Source organism: Ranitomeya imitator, chromosome 2 (assembly GCF_032444005.1).
Source record: "Ranitomeya imitator isolate aRanImi1 chromosome 2, aRanImi1.pri, whole genome shotgun sequence".
NCBI lineage: Eukaryota > Metazoa > Chordata > Amphibia > Anura > Dendrobatidae > Ranitomeya > Ranitomeya imitator.
In genome coordinates, this window is record NC_091283.1 from 633,104,664 (window position 1) to 633,117,519 (window position 12,856).

The following is a 12,856-nucleotide window of genomic DNA, read 5'->3' on the forward strand; positions in this document are numbered from 1 at the left end:
CGCATGGCAGAGCTCGGAAGGGAAGGAGCGCCATTTGGAATGCAGACTTAGATGGAATGGTCTGCAGACGTCACATTGCGTTTGCAGAACCCCTAATGTACCTAAACAGTAGAAACCCCCCACAAGTGACCCCATATTGGAAACTAGACCCCCCAGGGAACTAATCTAGATGTGTTGTGAGAACTTTGAACCCCCAAGTATTTCACTACAGTTTATAACGCAGAGCCGTGAAAATAAAAAATATTTTTTTTTCCCACAAAAAATATGTTTTAGCCCCGAGTTTTGTATTTTCCCAAGGGTAGCAGGAGAAATTGGTCCACAAAAGTTGTTTTTACAATTTGTCCTGAGTACGCTGATACCCCATATGTTGGGGTAAACCCCTGTTTGGGCACACGGGAGAGCTCGGAAGGGAAGAAGCACTGTTTTACTTTTTCAACGCAGAATTGGCTGGAATTGAGATCGGACGCCATGTCGCGTTTGGAGAGCCCCTGATGTGCCTAAACAGTGGAAACCCCCCAATTATAACTGAAACCCTAATCCAAACACATCCCTAACCCTAATCCCAACAGTAACCCTAACCACACCTCTAACCCTGACACACCCCTAACCCTAATCCCAACCCTATTCCCAACCGTAAATGTAATCTAAACCCTAACTGTAACTTTAGCCCCAACCCAAACTGTAGCCCTAGCCCTAACCCTAACCCTAGCCCTAACCCTAGCTCTAACCCTAGCCCTAATGGGAAAATGGAAATAAATACATTTGATTTACTTTTATAGCGGGTTTTTTAGCGGATTTTTATGATTGGCAGCCGTCACACACTGAAAGACGCTTTTTATTGCAAAAAATATTTTTTGCGTTACCACATTTTGAGAGCTATAATTTTTCTATATTTTGGTCCACAGAGTCATGTGAAGTCTTGTTTTTTGCGGGACGAGTTGATGTTTTTATTGGTAACATTTTCGGGCACGTGACATTTTTTGATCGCTTTTTATTCCGATTTTTGTGAGGCAGAATGACCAAAAACCAGCTATTCATGAATTTCTTTTGGGGGAGGCGTTTATACCGTTCCGCGTTTGGTAAAATTGATGAAGCAGTTTTATTCTTCGGGTCAGTACGATTACAGCGACACCTCATTTATATCATTTTTTTATGTTTTGGCGCTTTTATACGATAAAAACTTTCATAGAAAAAAATTATTTTTGCATCGCTTTATTCTCAGGACTATAACTTTTTTTATTTTTTTGCTGATGATGCTGTATGGCGGCTCGTTTTTTGCGGGACAAGATGACGTTTTCAGCGGTACCATGGTTAGTTATATCTGTCTTTTTGATCGCGTGTTATTCCACTTTTTGTTCGGCGGTATGATAATAAAGCGTTGTTTTTTGCCTCGTTTTTTTTTTTTTTCTTACGGTGTTTACTGAAGGGGTTAACTAGTGGGCCAGTTTTATAGGTCGGGCCGTTACGGACGCGGCGATACTAAATATGTGTACTTTTATTGTTTTGTTTTTTATTTAGATAAAGAAATGTATTTATGGGAATATTATTTTTTTTTTCATTATTTTGGAATATTTTTTTTTACACATTTGAAATTTTTTTTTTTTTACTTTGTCCCAGGGGGGGACATCACAGATCAGTGATCTGACAGTTTGCACAGCACTCTGTCAGATCACTGATCTGACATGCAGCGCTGCAGCCTTCACAGTGCCTGCTCTGAGCAGGCTCTGTGAAGCCACCTCCCTCCCTGCAGGACCCGGATCCGCTGCCATCTTGGATCCGGGGCTGGAGGGAGCAGGGAGGGAGGTGAGACCCTCGCAGCAACGCGATCACATCGCGTTGCTGCGGGGGGCTCAGGGAAGCCCGCAGGGAGCCCCCTCCCTGCGCGGTGCTTCCCTGTACCGCCGGCACATCGCGATCATCTTTGATCGCGGTGTGCCGGGGGTTAATGTGCCGGGGGCGGTCCGTGACCGCTCCTGGCACATAGTGCCGGATGTCAGCTGCGATAAACAGCTGACACCCGGCCGCGATCGGCGGCGCTCCCCCCGTGAGCGCTGCCGATCGCATATGACGTACTATTGCGTCCTTGGGAAGTAAAGCCCACCCCACATGGATGCAATAGTACGTCTAATGGCAGAAAGGGGTTAAAGGATCGTTAGGGTATGTGCACACGTCAGGATTTCTTGCAGAAAATTCCTGAAGAAAACTGGACATTTTCTGCAAGAAATCCGCATGTGTTTTTTTTGTGCGTTTTTTTTCGCATTTTTTTTCGGAGCTTCCCAATGCATTAAATAGCGGGAAAAACACAAAAAATCCGCAAAATTAATGAGCATGATGCGTTTTTTACTGCGATGCGTTTTTTTTGCGGAAAAAAACTCATCATGTGCACAAAAATTGCAGAATGCATTATAATTGATGGGATGCATATGTATGCGGTTTTTATAGAGAAAAAAAACACAACGTGTCCACACAGCCTGAACAGTTTTGTTCTTTAAAAAAAAAGGCACAATAAAATAAAGGGCATCGTTGATTTTGCACAAAATTCTTCAAAGTAGCTTGTGCCATTTTGAAGAATTTGATGTAAAAACTGCCACAGTCTTCATCCCAACCCTAACCCATCTCTTCAACCTATCACTAACAACTAGTGTATTCCCCTCAAGCTTTAAACATGCCTCAATCACACCTATCCTCAAAAAGCCCTCTCTTGACCCATGCTCTGTATCCAGCTATTGCCCTATATCACTTCTCCCCTATGCCTCAAATCTACTGAAACAACACGTCCATCTTGAACTGTCCTCCCATCTCTCTTCTTGCTCTCTCTTCGACCGCTTACAATCTGGCTTCCGGTCACACCACTCCACTGAAACTGCCCTAACTAAGGTCACCAATGACCTCTTAACCGCCAAGAGCAAGCGACACTACACTATCCTCCTCCTCCTGGACCTGTCCTCTGCCTTTGACACAGTGGACCATTCCCTATTATTATAGACCCTCTCTTCCCTTGGCATCACAGACTTGGCCCTATCCTGGATCTCATCATACCTAACAGACCGGACATTCAGCGTCTCCCACTCACACACCACCTCCTCATCTCACCCCCTGTCTGTCTGAGTCCCACGAGGTTCAGTCCTAGGGCCCCTGCTCTTCTCCATTTACACTTTTGGCCTGGGACAGCTCATAGAATCTCATGGTTTTCAGTATCATCTCTATGCTGATGACACACAGATCTACATCTCTGGACCAGATATCACCACCCTACTAACCAGAATCCCTCAATGTCTGTCCACTATTTCATCCTTCTTCTCCGCTAGATTTCTAAAACTTAACATGGACAAAACAGAATTTATTGTCTTTCCCCCATCTCACGCGACCCCCCCAACGAACCTATCCATTACAGTAAATGGCTGCCCACTCTCCTCAGTCCCACAAGCTCGCTACTTCAGGGTAATCCTTGACGCTGATCTCTCCTTCAAACCGCATATCCAAGCCCTTTCCACTTCCTGCCGCCTTCAACTCAAAAATATTTCATGGATCCGTACATTCCTAAACCAAGAATCTGCAAAAACCTAGTAAATGCCCTCATCATCTCCGGCGTCGACTACTGTAACCTCCTGCTCTGTGGCCTCCCGTCTAACACTCTCACACCTCTCCAATCTATTCTAAACTCTGCTGCCCGACTAATCCACCTGTCCCCCCGCTATTCCCCTGCCTCTCCCCTCTGTCAATCCCTTCACTGGATCCCCATTACCCAGATACTCCAGTACAAAAGCCTAACCATGACGTACAAAGCCATCCACAACCTGTCTCCTCCATACATCTGTGACCTCATCTCCCGGTACTTTCCTGCACGCAACCTCCGATCCTCACAAGATCTCCTTCTCTACTCCCCTCTTATCTCCTCTTCCCACAATCACATACAAGATTTCTCTCGCGCATCACCCCTACTCTGGAACTCTCTACTATAACATATCAGACTCTTACCTACCATCGAAACCTTCAAAAAGAACCTGAAGACCTACCTCTTCCGACAAGCCTACAGCCTGCAGTAACCACCGATCGACCAATCCCCTGCACGACCAGCTCTACCCTCGCCTACTGTATTCTCACCCATCCCTTGTAGATTGTGAGCCCTCGCGGGCAGGGTCCTCTCTCCTCCTGTACCAGTTATGACTTATATTGTTCAAGATTATTGTACCTGTTTTTATTATGTATACCCCTCCTCACATGTAAAGTGCCATGGAATAAATGGCGCTATAATAATAAATAATATTAATAAAAAAAATAAATGCCACAGAAGAAAAGTGACTTGAAAAAATACAAATGATGACTCTGAAACTAAGTAAACGTATCAACAAAACAGAAAATGAGGTGTTCCACTATAACATACCTTCATTTGTAATGACTTTAAGCAAGCAATTGCTTCATAGTATTTGGCAGCTGCTTCTGGGATGTTCCCCTCCTTGTACATCTGATTTCCTTCCTGGTGGAGCAATGGCACCGCACCTAGCTTCTCTTCATCTGACATAGCCCACGCGTCTTGTCTGTATGATCCTGGCTCCTCTATCTAGAAGAGAAGATGATGATGGTCATGGAAAATGTGGAGTTTGTTGCTATTAAGGAACTATGGAGCTTGCTCAGGACCTGAGCATACTCCATATACAGCTGACACCTGACTTCAAAAGGTTCCCCTTCACTATATTTTTAAAGAAGACCTTTCACCAGATCATGTTGAGCTGGACACAGGATGTAATAATGGCTGCAGAATAGAAGAAAATGTTTTTGCTTAACTTTCATTTCACCCCGCTGTAGAGTTATCAGCAAAGTATAACACCGAATGCGTTACATCCAAGGGGGTATTATCAGATAGCAGCTCATACAAAGACAAGAAATACCACCACCACTGAAAAGTATCCACTTGGACATAAAAGTGAACTCACTAGGTGCCAAATACTTTGATACGTACACCTCTGGAATCTGCTGGAAGTACTTACTTATGGAGCGGCTCCATTTACTTGTAGTGGCTGCCGCAGGGTACTTCATACCTGCCTCCTATTGATTTGACAATTTGATATTGTCAAAATTTTTTGAATGTCATGCAGCAAAATGGAAACAGGAAAGTATCATTTTAAGCATTTGGACAGCATTGTCCACCCATTTCTGTTGGGTGCAGAAATATTTGGACACATTAGACGATATAGTTGTATAATCAATATGGGCTTAAAGAGTAGACTCAGCTTTAAATTTGAGGGTAGTCACATCCTTAAATAGAAAGGCCAGATTAGACTTTGCCAAAAAAGCTATAAAAAAGCCATCCCAGCTCTGGAAAAACATTCTTTGCACAGATGAAACTAACATCAACCTGTACTAGAATGATGGAAAGAAGAAATTATGGAGAAAACGTGGAACAGCTCACGATTAACGATGAGCGATCGTGCTCAGATAAGGTGTTGTCTGAGCACGCTCATGGGCTAATAGAGTATCTGCGGCGTGCTTGAATACTATGATCGAGTCGCCGTGTCTGCATGTCTCGCAGCTGTTCAATAACTACAACACATGCAGGGATGGATTGCTTAAGGAACTGGCAACCCTGCATGTGCTGCGGCTGTCGACCAGGCGGGAGAAATGCATGCATGCTGAAGATATTCTATTAGCACACGAGCGTGCTCAGATGACACCTTATCCAAGCACGATCACTCATTACTACTCATGATCCAAAGAACACCACATCTTCTGTACACCAAGGTTGAGGCAGTGTGATGGCATGGGCATGTATGGCCTCCAACAGCACTGGGTCACTAGTGATTATTGATGATGTGACTGAAGACAGAAGCAGCCGGAAAAATTATGAAGTGTACAGGGCGATACTTTCTGTGCAGAGTTAACCAGATGAGGTTTGATTGGACGGCGCTTCATAGTAAAGATGGACAATAACCCAAATAGACAAAGGCAAAGAAGTAGAATATTCTGCAATGGCCTAGTCAATCAACAGATCTGAACCCCATTGAAGATGCATTTCACATGCTTAAGACAAAACTTAAGGCAGAAAGACCCACAAACAAGCAACAACTGAAGTCAGCTGCAGTAACGGCCTGGCAAAGAATCAAAAAGGAGAAAACCCAGCATTTTCTGACATCCATGGCCTCCACACTTCAGGCAGTCATTGCCTGCAAATGATTCTCTACACAGTATTAAAAATGAACATTTTATTTATGGTAAATTTAATGTGTCCAATGACTTTTGAGCCCCTGACATGAGGACGCTTTGTAGAAAATGGCTACAATTCAGTTGTTTCATTTTCAATCCAAAATAGTGTCACAAAGAGGCCAAATCACCAAGACTCAGTCACAGTCCAAATATTTCTGGACCTAACTAAATGTCCATAGCTTCCGTTACACCAGGCGTGGGGAACGTCCGGCCTGCGGGCCATACGGCCCGCAATATCATCTAGTGCTGCCCACAGCCACTTTGCCCGTTTTTTTGCTGCAGGCCGTTTAATCCTTCAGAGGTTGCGGATGGCCGCTATGTGGTCCGGAGCCGCCCCCATCGCTCATTCAACTTATTGGCATCATAGACACCGATACAGTTAAAAGCAGTAATGGAGGAGAGAGAGAATCATGTGACGCTCCCTCTCCCATCTACCCCCCCCCCTCTGCTGGTTACTCAGCAGGCACGCAATGACGTCACGTGCGCCACACTGTACCAGAAATGGAGCCGATGAGACCAGAGCAGAGCCTGGAGCAGCGTGGGGAGGAGGAGAGGTGAGTATTGTGTGTGTGTCTGCACTATACTGTGTATTGGGGGAGCTGTGCCTGCACTATACAGTGTATTGGGGGAAGCTGCACTATACTGTGTGTAGAGGGGGGAGTTGCACTGTACTATGTGTAGAGGGGGGAGCTGCACTGTACTGTGTGTTGGGGGAAAGAGTTGCACTGTACTGTGTGTTGGGGGAGCCATACTGTGTGTTGGGAAGGGAGCTGCACTGTACTGTGTGTTGGGGGAGCTGCACTATACTGTGTGTTGGGGGAGCTGTGCCTGCACTGTACTGTGTATTGAGGGAAGCTGCACTATACTGTGTGTTGGGGGGAGCCACAGTGTACTGTGTATTGGGGAGCTGCACTGTACTGTGTGTTGGGGGAGCTGTGCCTGGACTATACTGTGTATTGGGGAGAGCTGCACTATACTATGTGTTGGGGGGCTGCACTATACTGTGTGTGGGGAAACTGCAAGTTATTTAAAATGTATGAATACTGTTGGGGGGGGATGCACTGTACTGTCTATTGGGAATCTGCACTATACTGTGTGTTGGGGGAGCTGTGCCTGCACTCCACTGTGTATTGGGGGAGTTGCACTGTACTGTGTGTTGGGGGGCTGCACTATACTGTGTGTGGGGAAACTGCAAGTTATTTAAAATGTATGAATAAGTATAGTTGGCTAATGTTTAAGTTAATAATTTTATACGGCCCCCAAACGCTATTATAAAATTCCAATTGGCCCTTGGTTCCCCACCCCTGCGTTACACTAATGTTGTTCTGTGTTCATGAAGGAAAAGACTGATATAGTCTATATTTGCCATTTTTCTAACTTGTCTGGTACAGTAGTGTAAAGTAACAATGAGGGAGCATCTTTTTTTAGAATTAGATACGGTGCTCAAGAGGTTCCCTACGTTCACATATGTAGGGAAAGATGACTGGTCCCCAAGATGACTGTTGGGGATTTATTCAAAATTGAAGGCATACTGAACCAGCATGGCTACCACAGCATCTTGCAGCGGCATGCTATTCCATCCGGTTTGCATTTATTTTCAACAGGACAATGACCCCAAACACACCTCCAGGCTGTGTAAGGGCTATTTGACTAAGTAGGAGAGTGATGGGGTGCTACGCCAGATGACCTGGCCTCCACAGGCACCAGACCTGAACCCAATCAAGGTGGTTTGGGGTGAGCTGGACCGCAGAGTTAAGGCAAAAGGGCCAACAAGTGCTAAGCATCTCTGGGAACTCCTTCAAGAGCGTTGGAAAACCATCCACAGTGACTATCTCTTGAAGCTCATCAAGAGAATGCCAAGAGTGTGCAAAGCAGTCATCAAAGCAAAAGGTGGCTACTTTAAAGAACCTAGAATATAAGACATAATTTCAGTTGTTTCACACTTTTTTGCCAAGTATATAATTCCACATGTGTTAATTCATAGTTTTGATGCCTTCAGTGTGAATGTACAATTTTCATAGTCATGAAAATACAGAAAAATCTTTAAATGAGAAGGTGTCCAAACTTTGGTCTGTATTGTACATACAGTACTGTGCAAAAGTTTTAGGCAAGTGTGAAAAAATGCTAGTGTAAGAATACTTAGTTTATCACTTAACAAAATGCAAAGTGAATGAACATAAGAGATATCTAAATCAGATCAGTACTTGGTGTGACCGCCCTTTGCCTTCAAAACAGCATCAATTCTTCTAGGTACACTTGTACACTTTTGGAAGGAAGATTCCAGATATTTTAGAGAACTAACCACATATCTTCTGAGCTAATCCTTCTGTCTCTCCATGTAATTACACACAGACTTGATGATGTTGAGCTCAGAGGGGGGAGTTGCACTGTACTGTGTGTTGGGGGAGGGGGAGAAGAGTTGCACTGTACAACTGGAGAGTCGTACAAGCCACAGTGTCTTGCACCCACTGTGAAATGTGGTGGAGGATTGGTGATGATCTGGGAAAGCTTCAGCAAGGCTGGAATTGGGTAGGTTAATCTTTGTGAAGGACGTATAAATCAAGCCGCATACAAGGTTAAAAAAAAAGGGGAGAAGCCAGCACTGCTTATGGTCAGAACGCAATAATTAAAGTGCACATGCACATAATAAATTCTAACTGTATTTCAAATATGAGACATTTAGCAAACAATTGATCAATTCTTTGAGCTACCCCGCCACTTCACGGCATTCTCATAATGGGGCAGTCCTTTTCTACGTATTTTATTTACGTTGTGCCATTATGGCCTCCTGAATGTATAAAGAATATAAAAAGAAAGACCACATTACATGCGAACTGTACCTGGAGCATTTTCAGAATCACTCCCTTGGTGCCAGGAAAGGCAAGCGCAGGTAAAGGCCGATCAGGTCCAGTGCGGACATTTCAGATCTGGCTTCCACACTGCCAAACCAGCACCAAAGTTGAAGGGTGAGACAGGCTGAGACACAGGTGCACAATTAACTGGAGCTTGAGGCAGGGCTGCTGTGTGTGTGCACAGCAGCCTATCAATCATAGTGAACACAGAAAGAATGGCGCATATAACCCAGCGTGCGCGGCAACAGTGGTGGTCAGCCACATACCAATGTACTGTGATCTGAAATGTCCGCACTGGACCTGATCGGCCTTTACCTGCGCTTGCCTTTCCTGGCACCAAGGGAGTAATTCTGAAAATGCTCCAGGTACAGTTCACATGTAATGTGGTCTTTCTTTTTATACTCTTTTTACATTCAGGAGGCCATAATGGCACAACGTAAATAAAATACGTAGAATAGGACTGCCCCATTATGAGAATGCTGTGAAGTGGCGGGGTAGCTCAAAGAATTGATCAATTGTTTGCTAAATGTCTCATATTTGAAATACAGTTAGAATTTATTATGTGCATGTGCACTTTAATTATTGCGTTCTGACCATAAGCAGTGCTGGCTTCTCCCCCTTCTTTTTTTGCTTTCACATACAAGGTTATCCTGGAAAAGCAGTTGATTCCTTCTGCTCAGGCAATGTTCCCCAACTCTGAGGACTGGTTTTTCCAGCAGGACAATGCGCAATGTCACACAGCTAGGTCAATCAAGGTGTGGATGAAGGACCACCACATCAAATCCCTGTCATGGCCAAGCCCAATCTCCAGACCTGAACACCATTGAAAACCTCTGGAATGTAATCAAGAGGAAGATGGAAAGTCACAAGCCATCAAACAAAGAAGAACTGCTTACATTTTTATACCAGGAGTGGCATAGGGTCACCCAAAAGCAGTTTGAAAGACCGGTGGAAAGCATGCCAAAACACATGAAAGCTGTGACTAAAAATCATGGTTATTCCACAAAATATTGATTTCTGAACTCTTCCTGAGTTAAAACATTCGTATTGTTGTTTCTAAATGATTATGAACTTGTTTTTTTTAAGTCTGCAAGCAATGCATTTTTCTTATTTTGACCATTTCTCATTTTCAGAAAATAAATACAAAATTTATTGCTTGGAACTTCGGAGAGATGTTGCCAGAAGTTTATAGCTAAAAGAAAAATTTACATTTTATTCAAAAATATACCTATAAAGAGAAAAGTCAGACAAAATGAACATTTTGCAGTGGTCTCTTAATTTTTGACAGAGCTGTATAAGGTAAGGGGGGGGCTACACAACAAAATATCAAATCAGCAGTACACGTAAGTTCTATCTTCAGCACAGCATGATGTGTGTGGGGTGTCCCAACAATTCACAAATACTATTATGATGTAATTTCATAAAATACTTCAGTGAAGTTATTACCTTTAAAAGTGTGATGACAAATATGAGGGGTTGTGGGTCTTTCTGCAGTACATCAAGGTCTGAGTAACCAAGGGAATGGTCATGAAGCTGGGCAATGCCTCCACAGCAGTGTCTTTGGCCATCACGAGGGTCTTCTCCTGCTGCAATCCGGCGCAAACTACGTGAAACTTGAGGGTACTCGATGACATGCTGGAAACATATTTTAGAGAAATCAGCCTGAATTAACAGTTCTTCCATGGACATAAGGCGATAAATCAAAGGAAGACCCCAGGAGCACCACTTTTCCCCACATTACATACTTAGATCTATCCCATAAATTAGACAGGCCCATCAGGTTGTAGAAGTTTACTGCACCCAGCCTTACCGGCGTGTCACACAAGAACTCCGCCACTTCGCCTTCCTTCATGCTGCAGATGATGGTCTCCCAGACGGGCAGTTTGAACTTCTTCCCTATAATCAGTTCCATGGGCTTTTCCCTGGTAGAGCTGTCGTCCAGCTGCGTGCGTTTATCATCACACAGTAATGTACGATAGTGGAAGGTGGCCTGCAGAGAACACATTAGGTACACCGCTCTTATATAATTTGACACAAGGTTTCTCCCACACCACCACTGCGTGGCTTGGTTGGTGCCTCACTCCACATTAATAAAAAAAAAAATATGTAAAAAGTTCATATTTAACAAACAATATTTAAACGACCCTAAATGTTAAAATCACCACCCTTTAAAAAGGAACCTGACAGCTGACGTATGCTGTCCGACTCACAGGAAGGTACGCTGCGGCATTTCAGAAAAACATGCGGGACAGTGCTTATCTGGACAACCCCTGCTTAAACATTTCTGGGCCAGAGAGAAAAGAAAATCAATGTACAGTATAGTCACATCTCGCGGCGGCACTGTTCCTCCGATAGCGGCACTGCTGGTCCTAGCAGGTGATGGGACATTGTGTGACCGCCGATCGGCTGCAGCTCATCAATATTCCATCAGAATGGATGTCCGCTCTGACACAATAGCAGAGGTCGCAGCTAGACCGCGGTACCTGATTTGGCATACCACCACTGCAGCCAATCAATGTCACGTCACTCACCAGGAACAGTAGCCAACATTTCAGGAGTGGCACCTCTGTGGGAAGGGGGTATACAGTGGATTTATTTTCTGTGGGGCCCTGAAGTGTTTAACCTTGGGTTGTCCAACAGTGGACAACTCTTCTAAATGTATGTTTCTCTCTGAAGCCCTGCAGCGTACCAGAGTGAATCATACCTGGCTGAAAAGATCGAGGCTGCGTCTGGAACATGCTACCCGAACCACGGAAGGTAGCAGCTGTCAGCTACTCTATTCCACATACAATTAAACAAAAAGCCAATACGGTACAGATGTCTTCATAAACGTCCTTCTGAAATACAAAGTTATCTGTCCCATGCTGCAAGTGGCATAAAAAATAAACATTCACAAAAACACCAAAACTGCAGCTTTTCAGACTCTTTCAGCAAAAAAATGAATCAGAAAGCTATCAAAATGACAGATGCACCCCAATATTGTGCTCATAACAACCAAGACTCATACAGCTCAGTGGGGGGAAAAAATTTTTTTTTCTTTTCAAGAGCAGTAAGAAAAACAAAAACAAAACTAAAGATGGCTATTGGCAGAATCATCCAGACTGCAGAATAAAGTGCACACTACAAATAAAACCAGAGGAACAATGGTGGGGTTAGCGTCACCATTTCACCCCACTGGAATTATTCTTTTCACAGTTTTGGAATGACTGAGGGAGAAGCCTCTTTCTGTATCTACTAGATGGTGGCCCGATTCTAACGCATCGGGTATTCTAGAATATGTATGCCCACATAGTATATTGCCCAGCCACGTAGTATATTGCCCAGCCACGTAGTATATTGCCCAGCCACGTAGTATATTGCCCAGCCACGTAGTATATTGCCCAGTCACGTAGTATATTGCCCAGTCACATAGTATATTGCCCAGTCACATAGTATATTGCCCAGTCACATAGTATATTGCCCAGTCACGTAGTATATTGCCCAGCCACGTAGTATATTGCCCAGTCACGTAGTATATTGCCCAGCGACGTAGTATACAGCACAGAGCCACGTAGTATACAGCGCAGAGCCACGTAGTATATTGCCCAGTCACGTAGTATACAGCGCAAAGCCACGTAGTATATTGCCCAGCCACGTAGTATATTGCCCAGCCACGTAGTATATTGCCCAGCCACGTAGTATATTGCCCAGCCACGTAGTATATTGCCCAGCCACGTAGTATACAGGTCCTTCTCAAAAAATTAGCATATAGTGTTAAATTTCATTATTTACCATAATGTAATGATTACAATTAAACTTTCATA

At 44.1% G+C, this 12,856-nt stretch overlaps 1 protein-coding gene across 1 annotated transcript in view; it reads right to left on the reverse strand.

Moving 5' to 3' along the window:
* The window catches only part of AIP (aryl hydrocarbon receptor interacting protein), a 36,053-nt gene that overhangs the window by 8,586 nt on the left and 14,611 nt on the right, over window positions 1-12,856 (reverse strand). The window contains exons 2-4 of the mRNA XM_069752628.1: window positions 10,864-11,043; window positions 10,500-10,688; window positions 4,385-4,561 (exon numbers count right to left, since the gene is read on the reverse strand). Of these exons, the coding sequence (XP_069608729.1) occupies window positions 4,385-4,561; window positions 10,500-10,688; window positions 10,864-11,043 (546 nt within the window). The remainder of the gene's footprint in view (window positions 1-4,384; window positions 4,562-10,499; window positions 10,689-10,863; window positions 11,044-12,856) is intronic.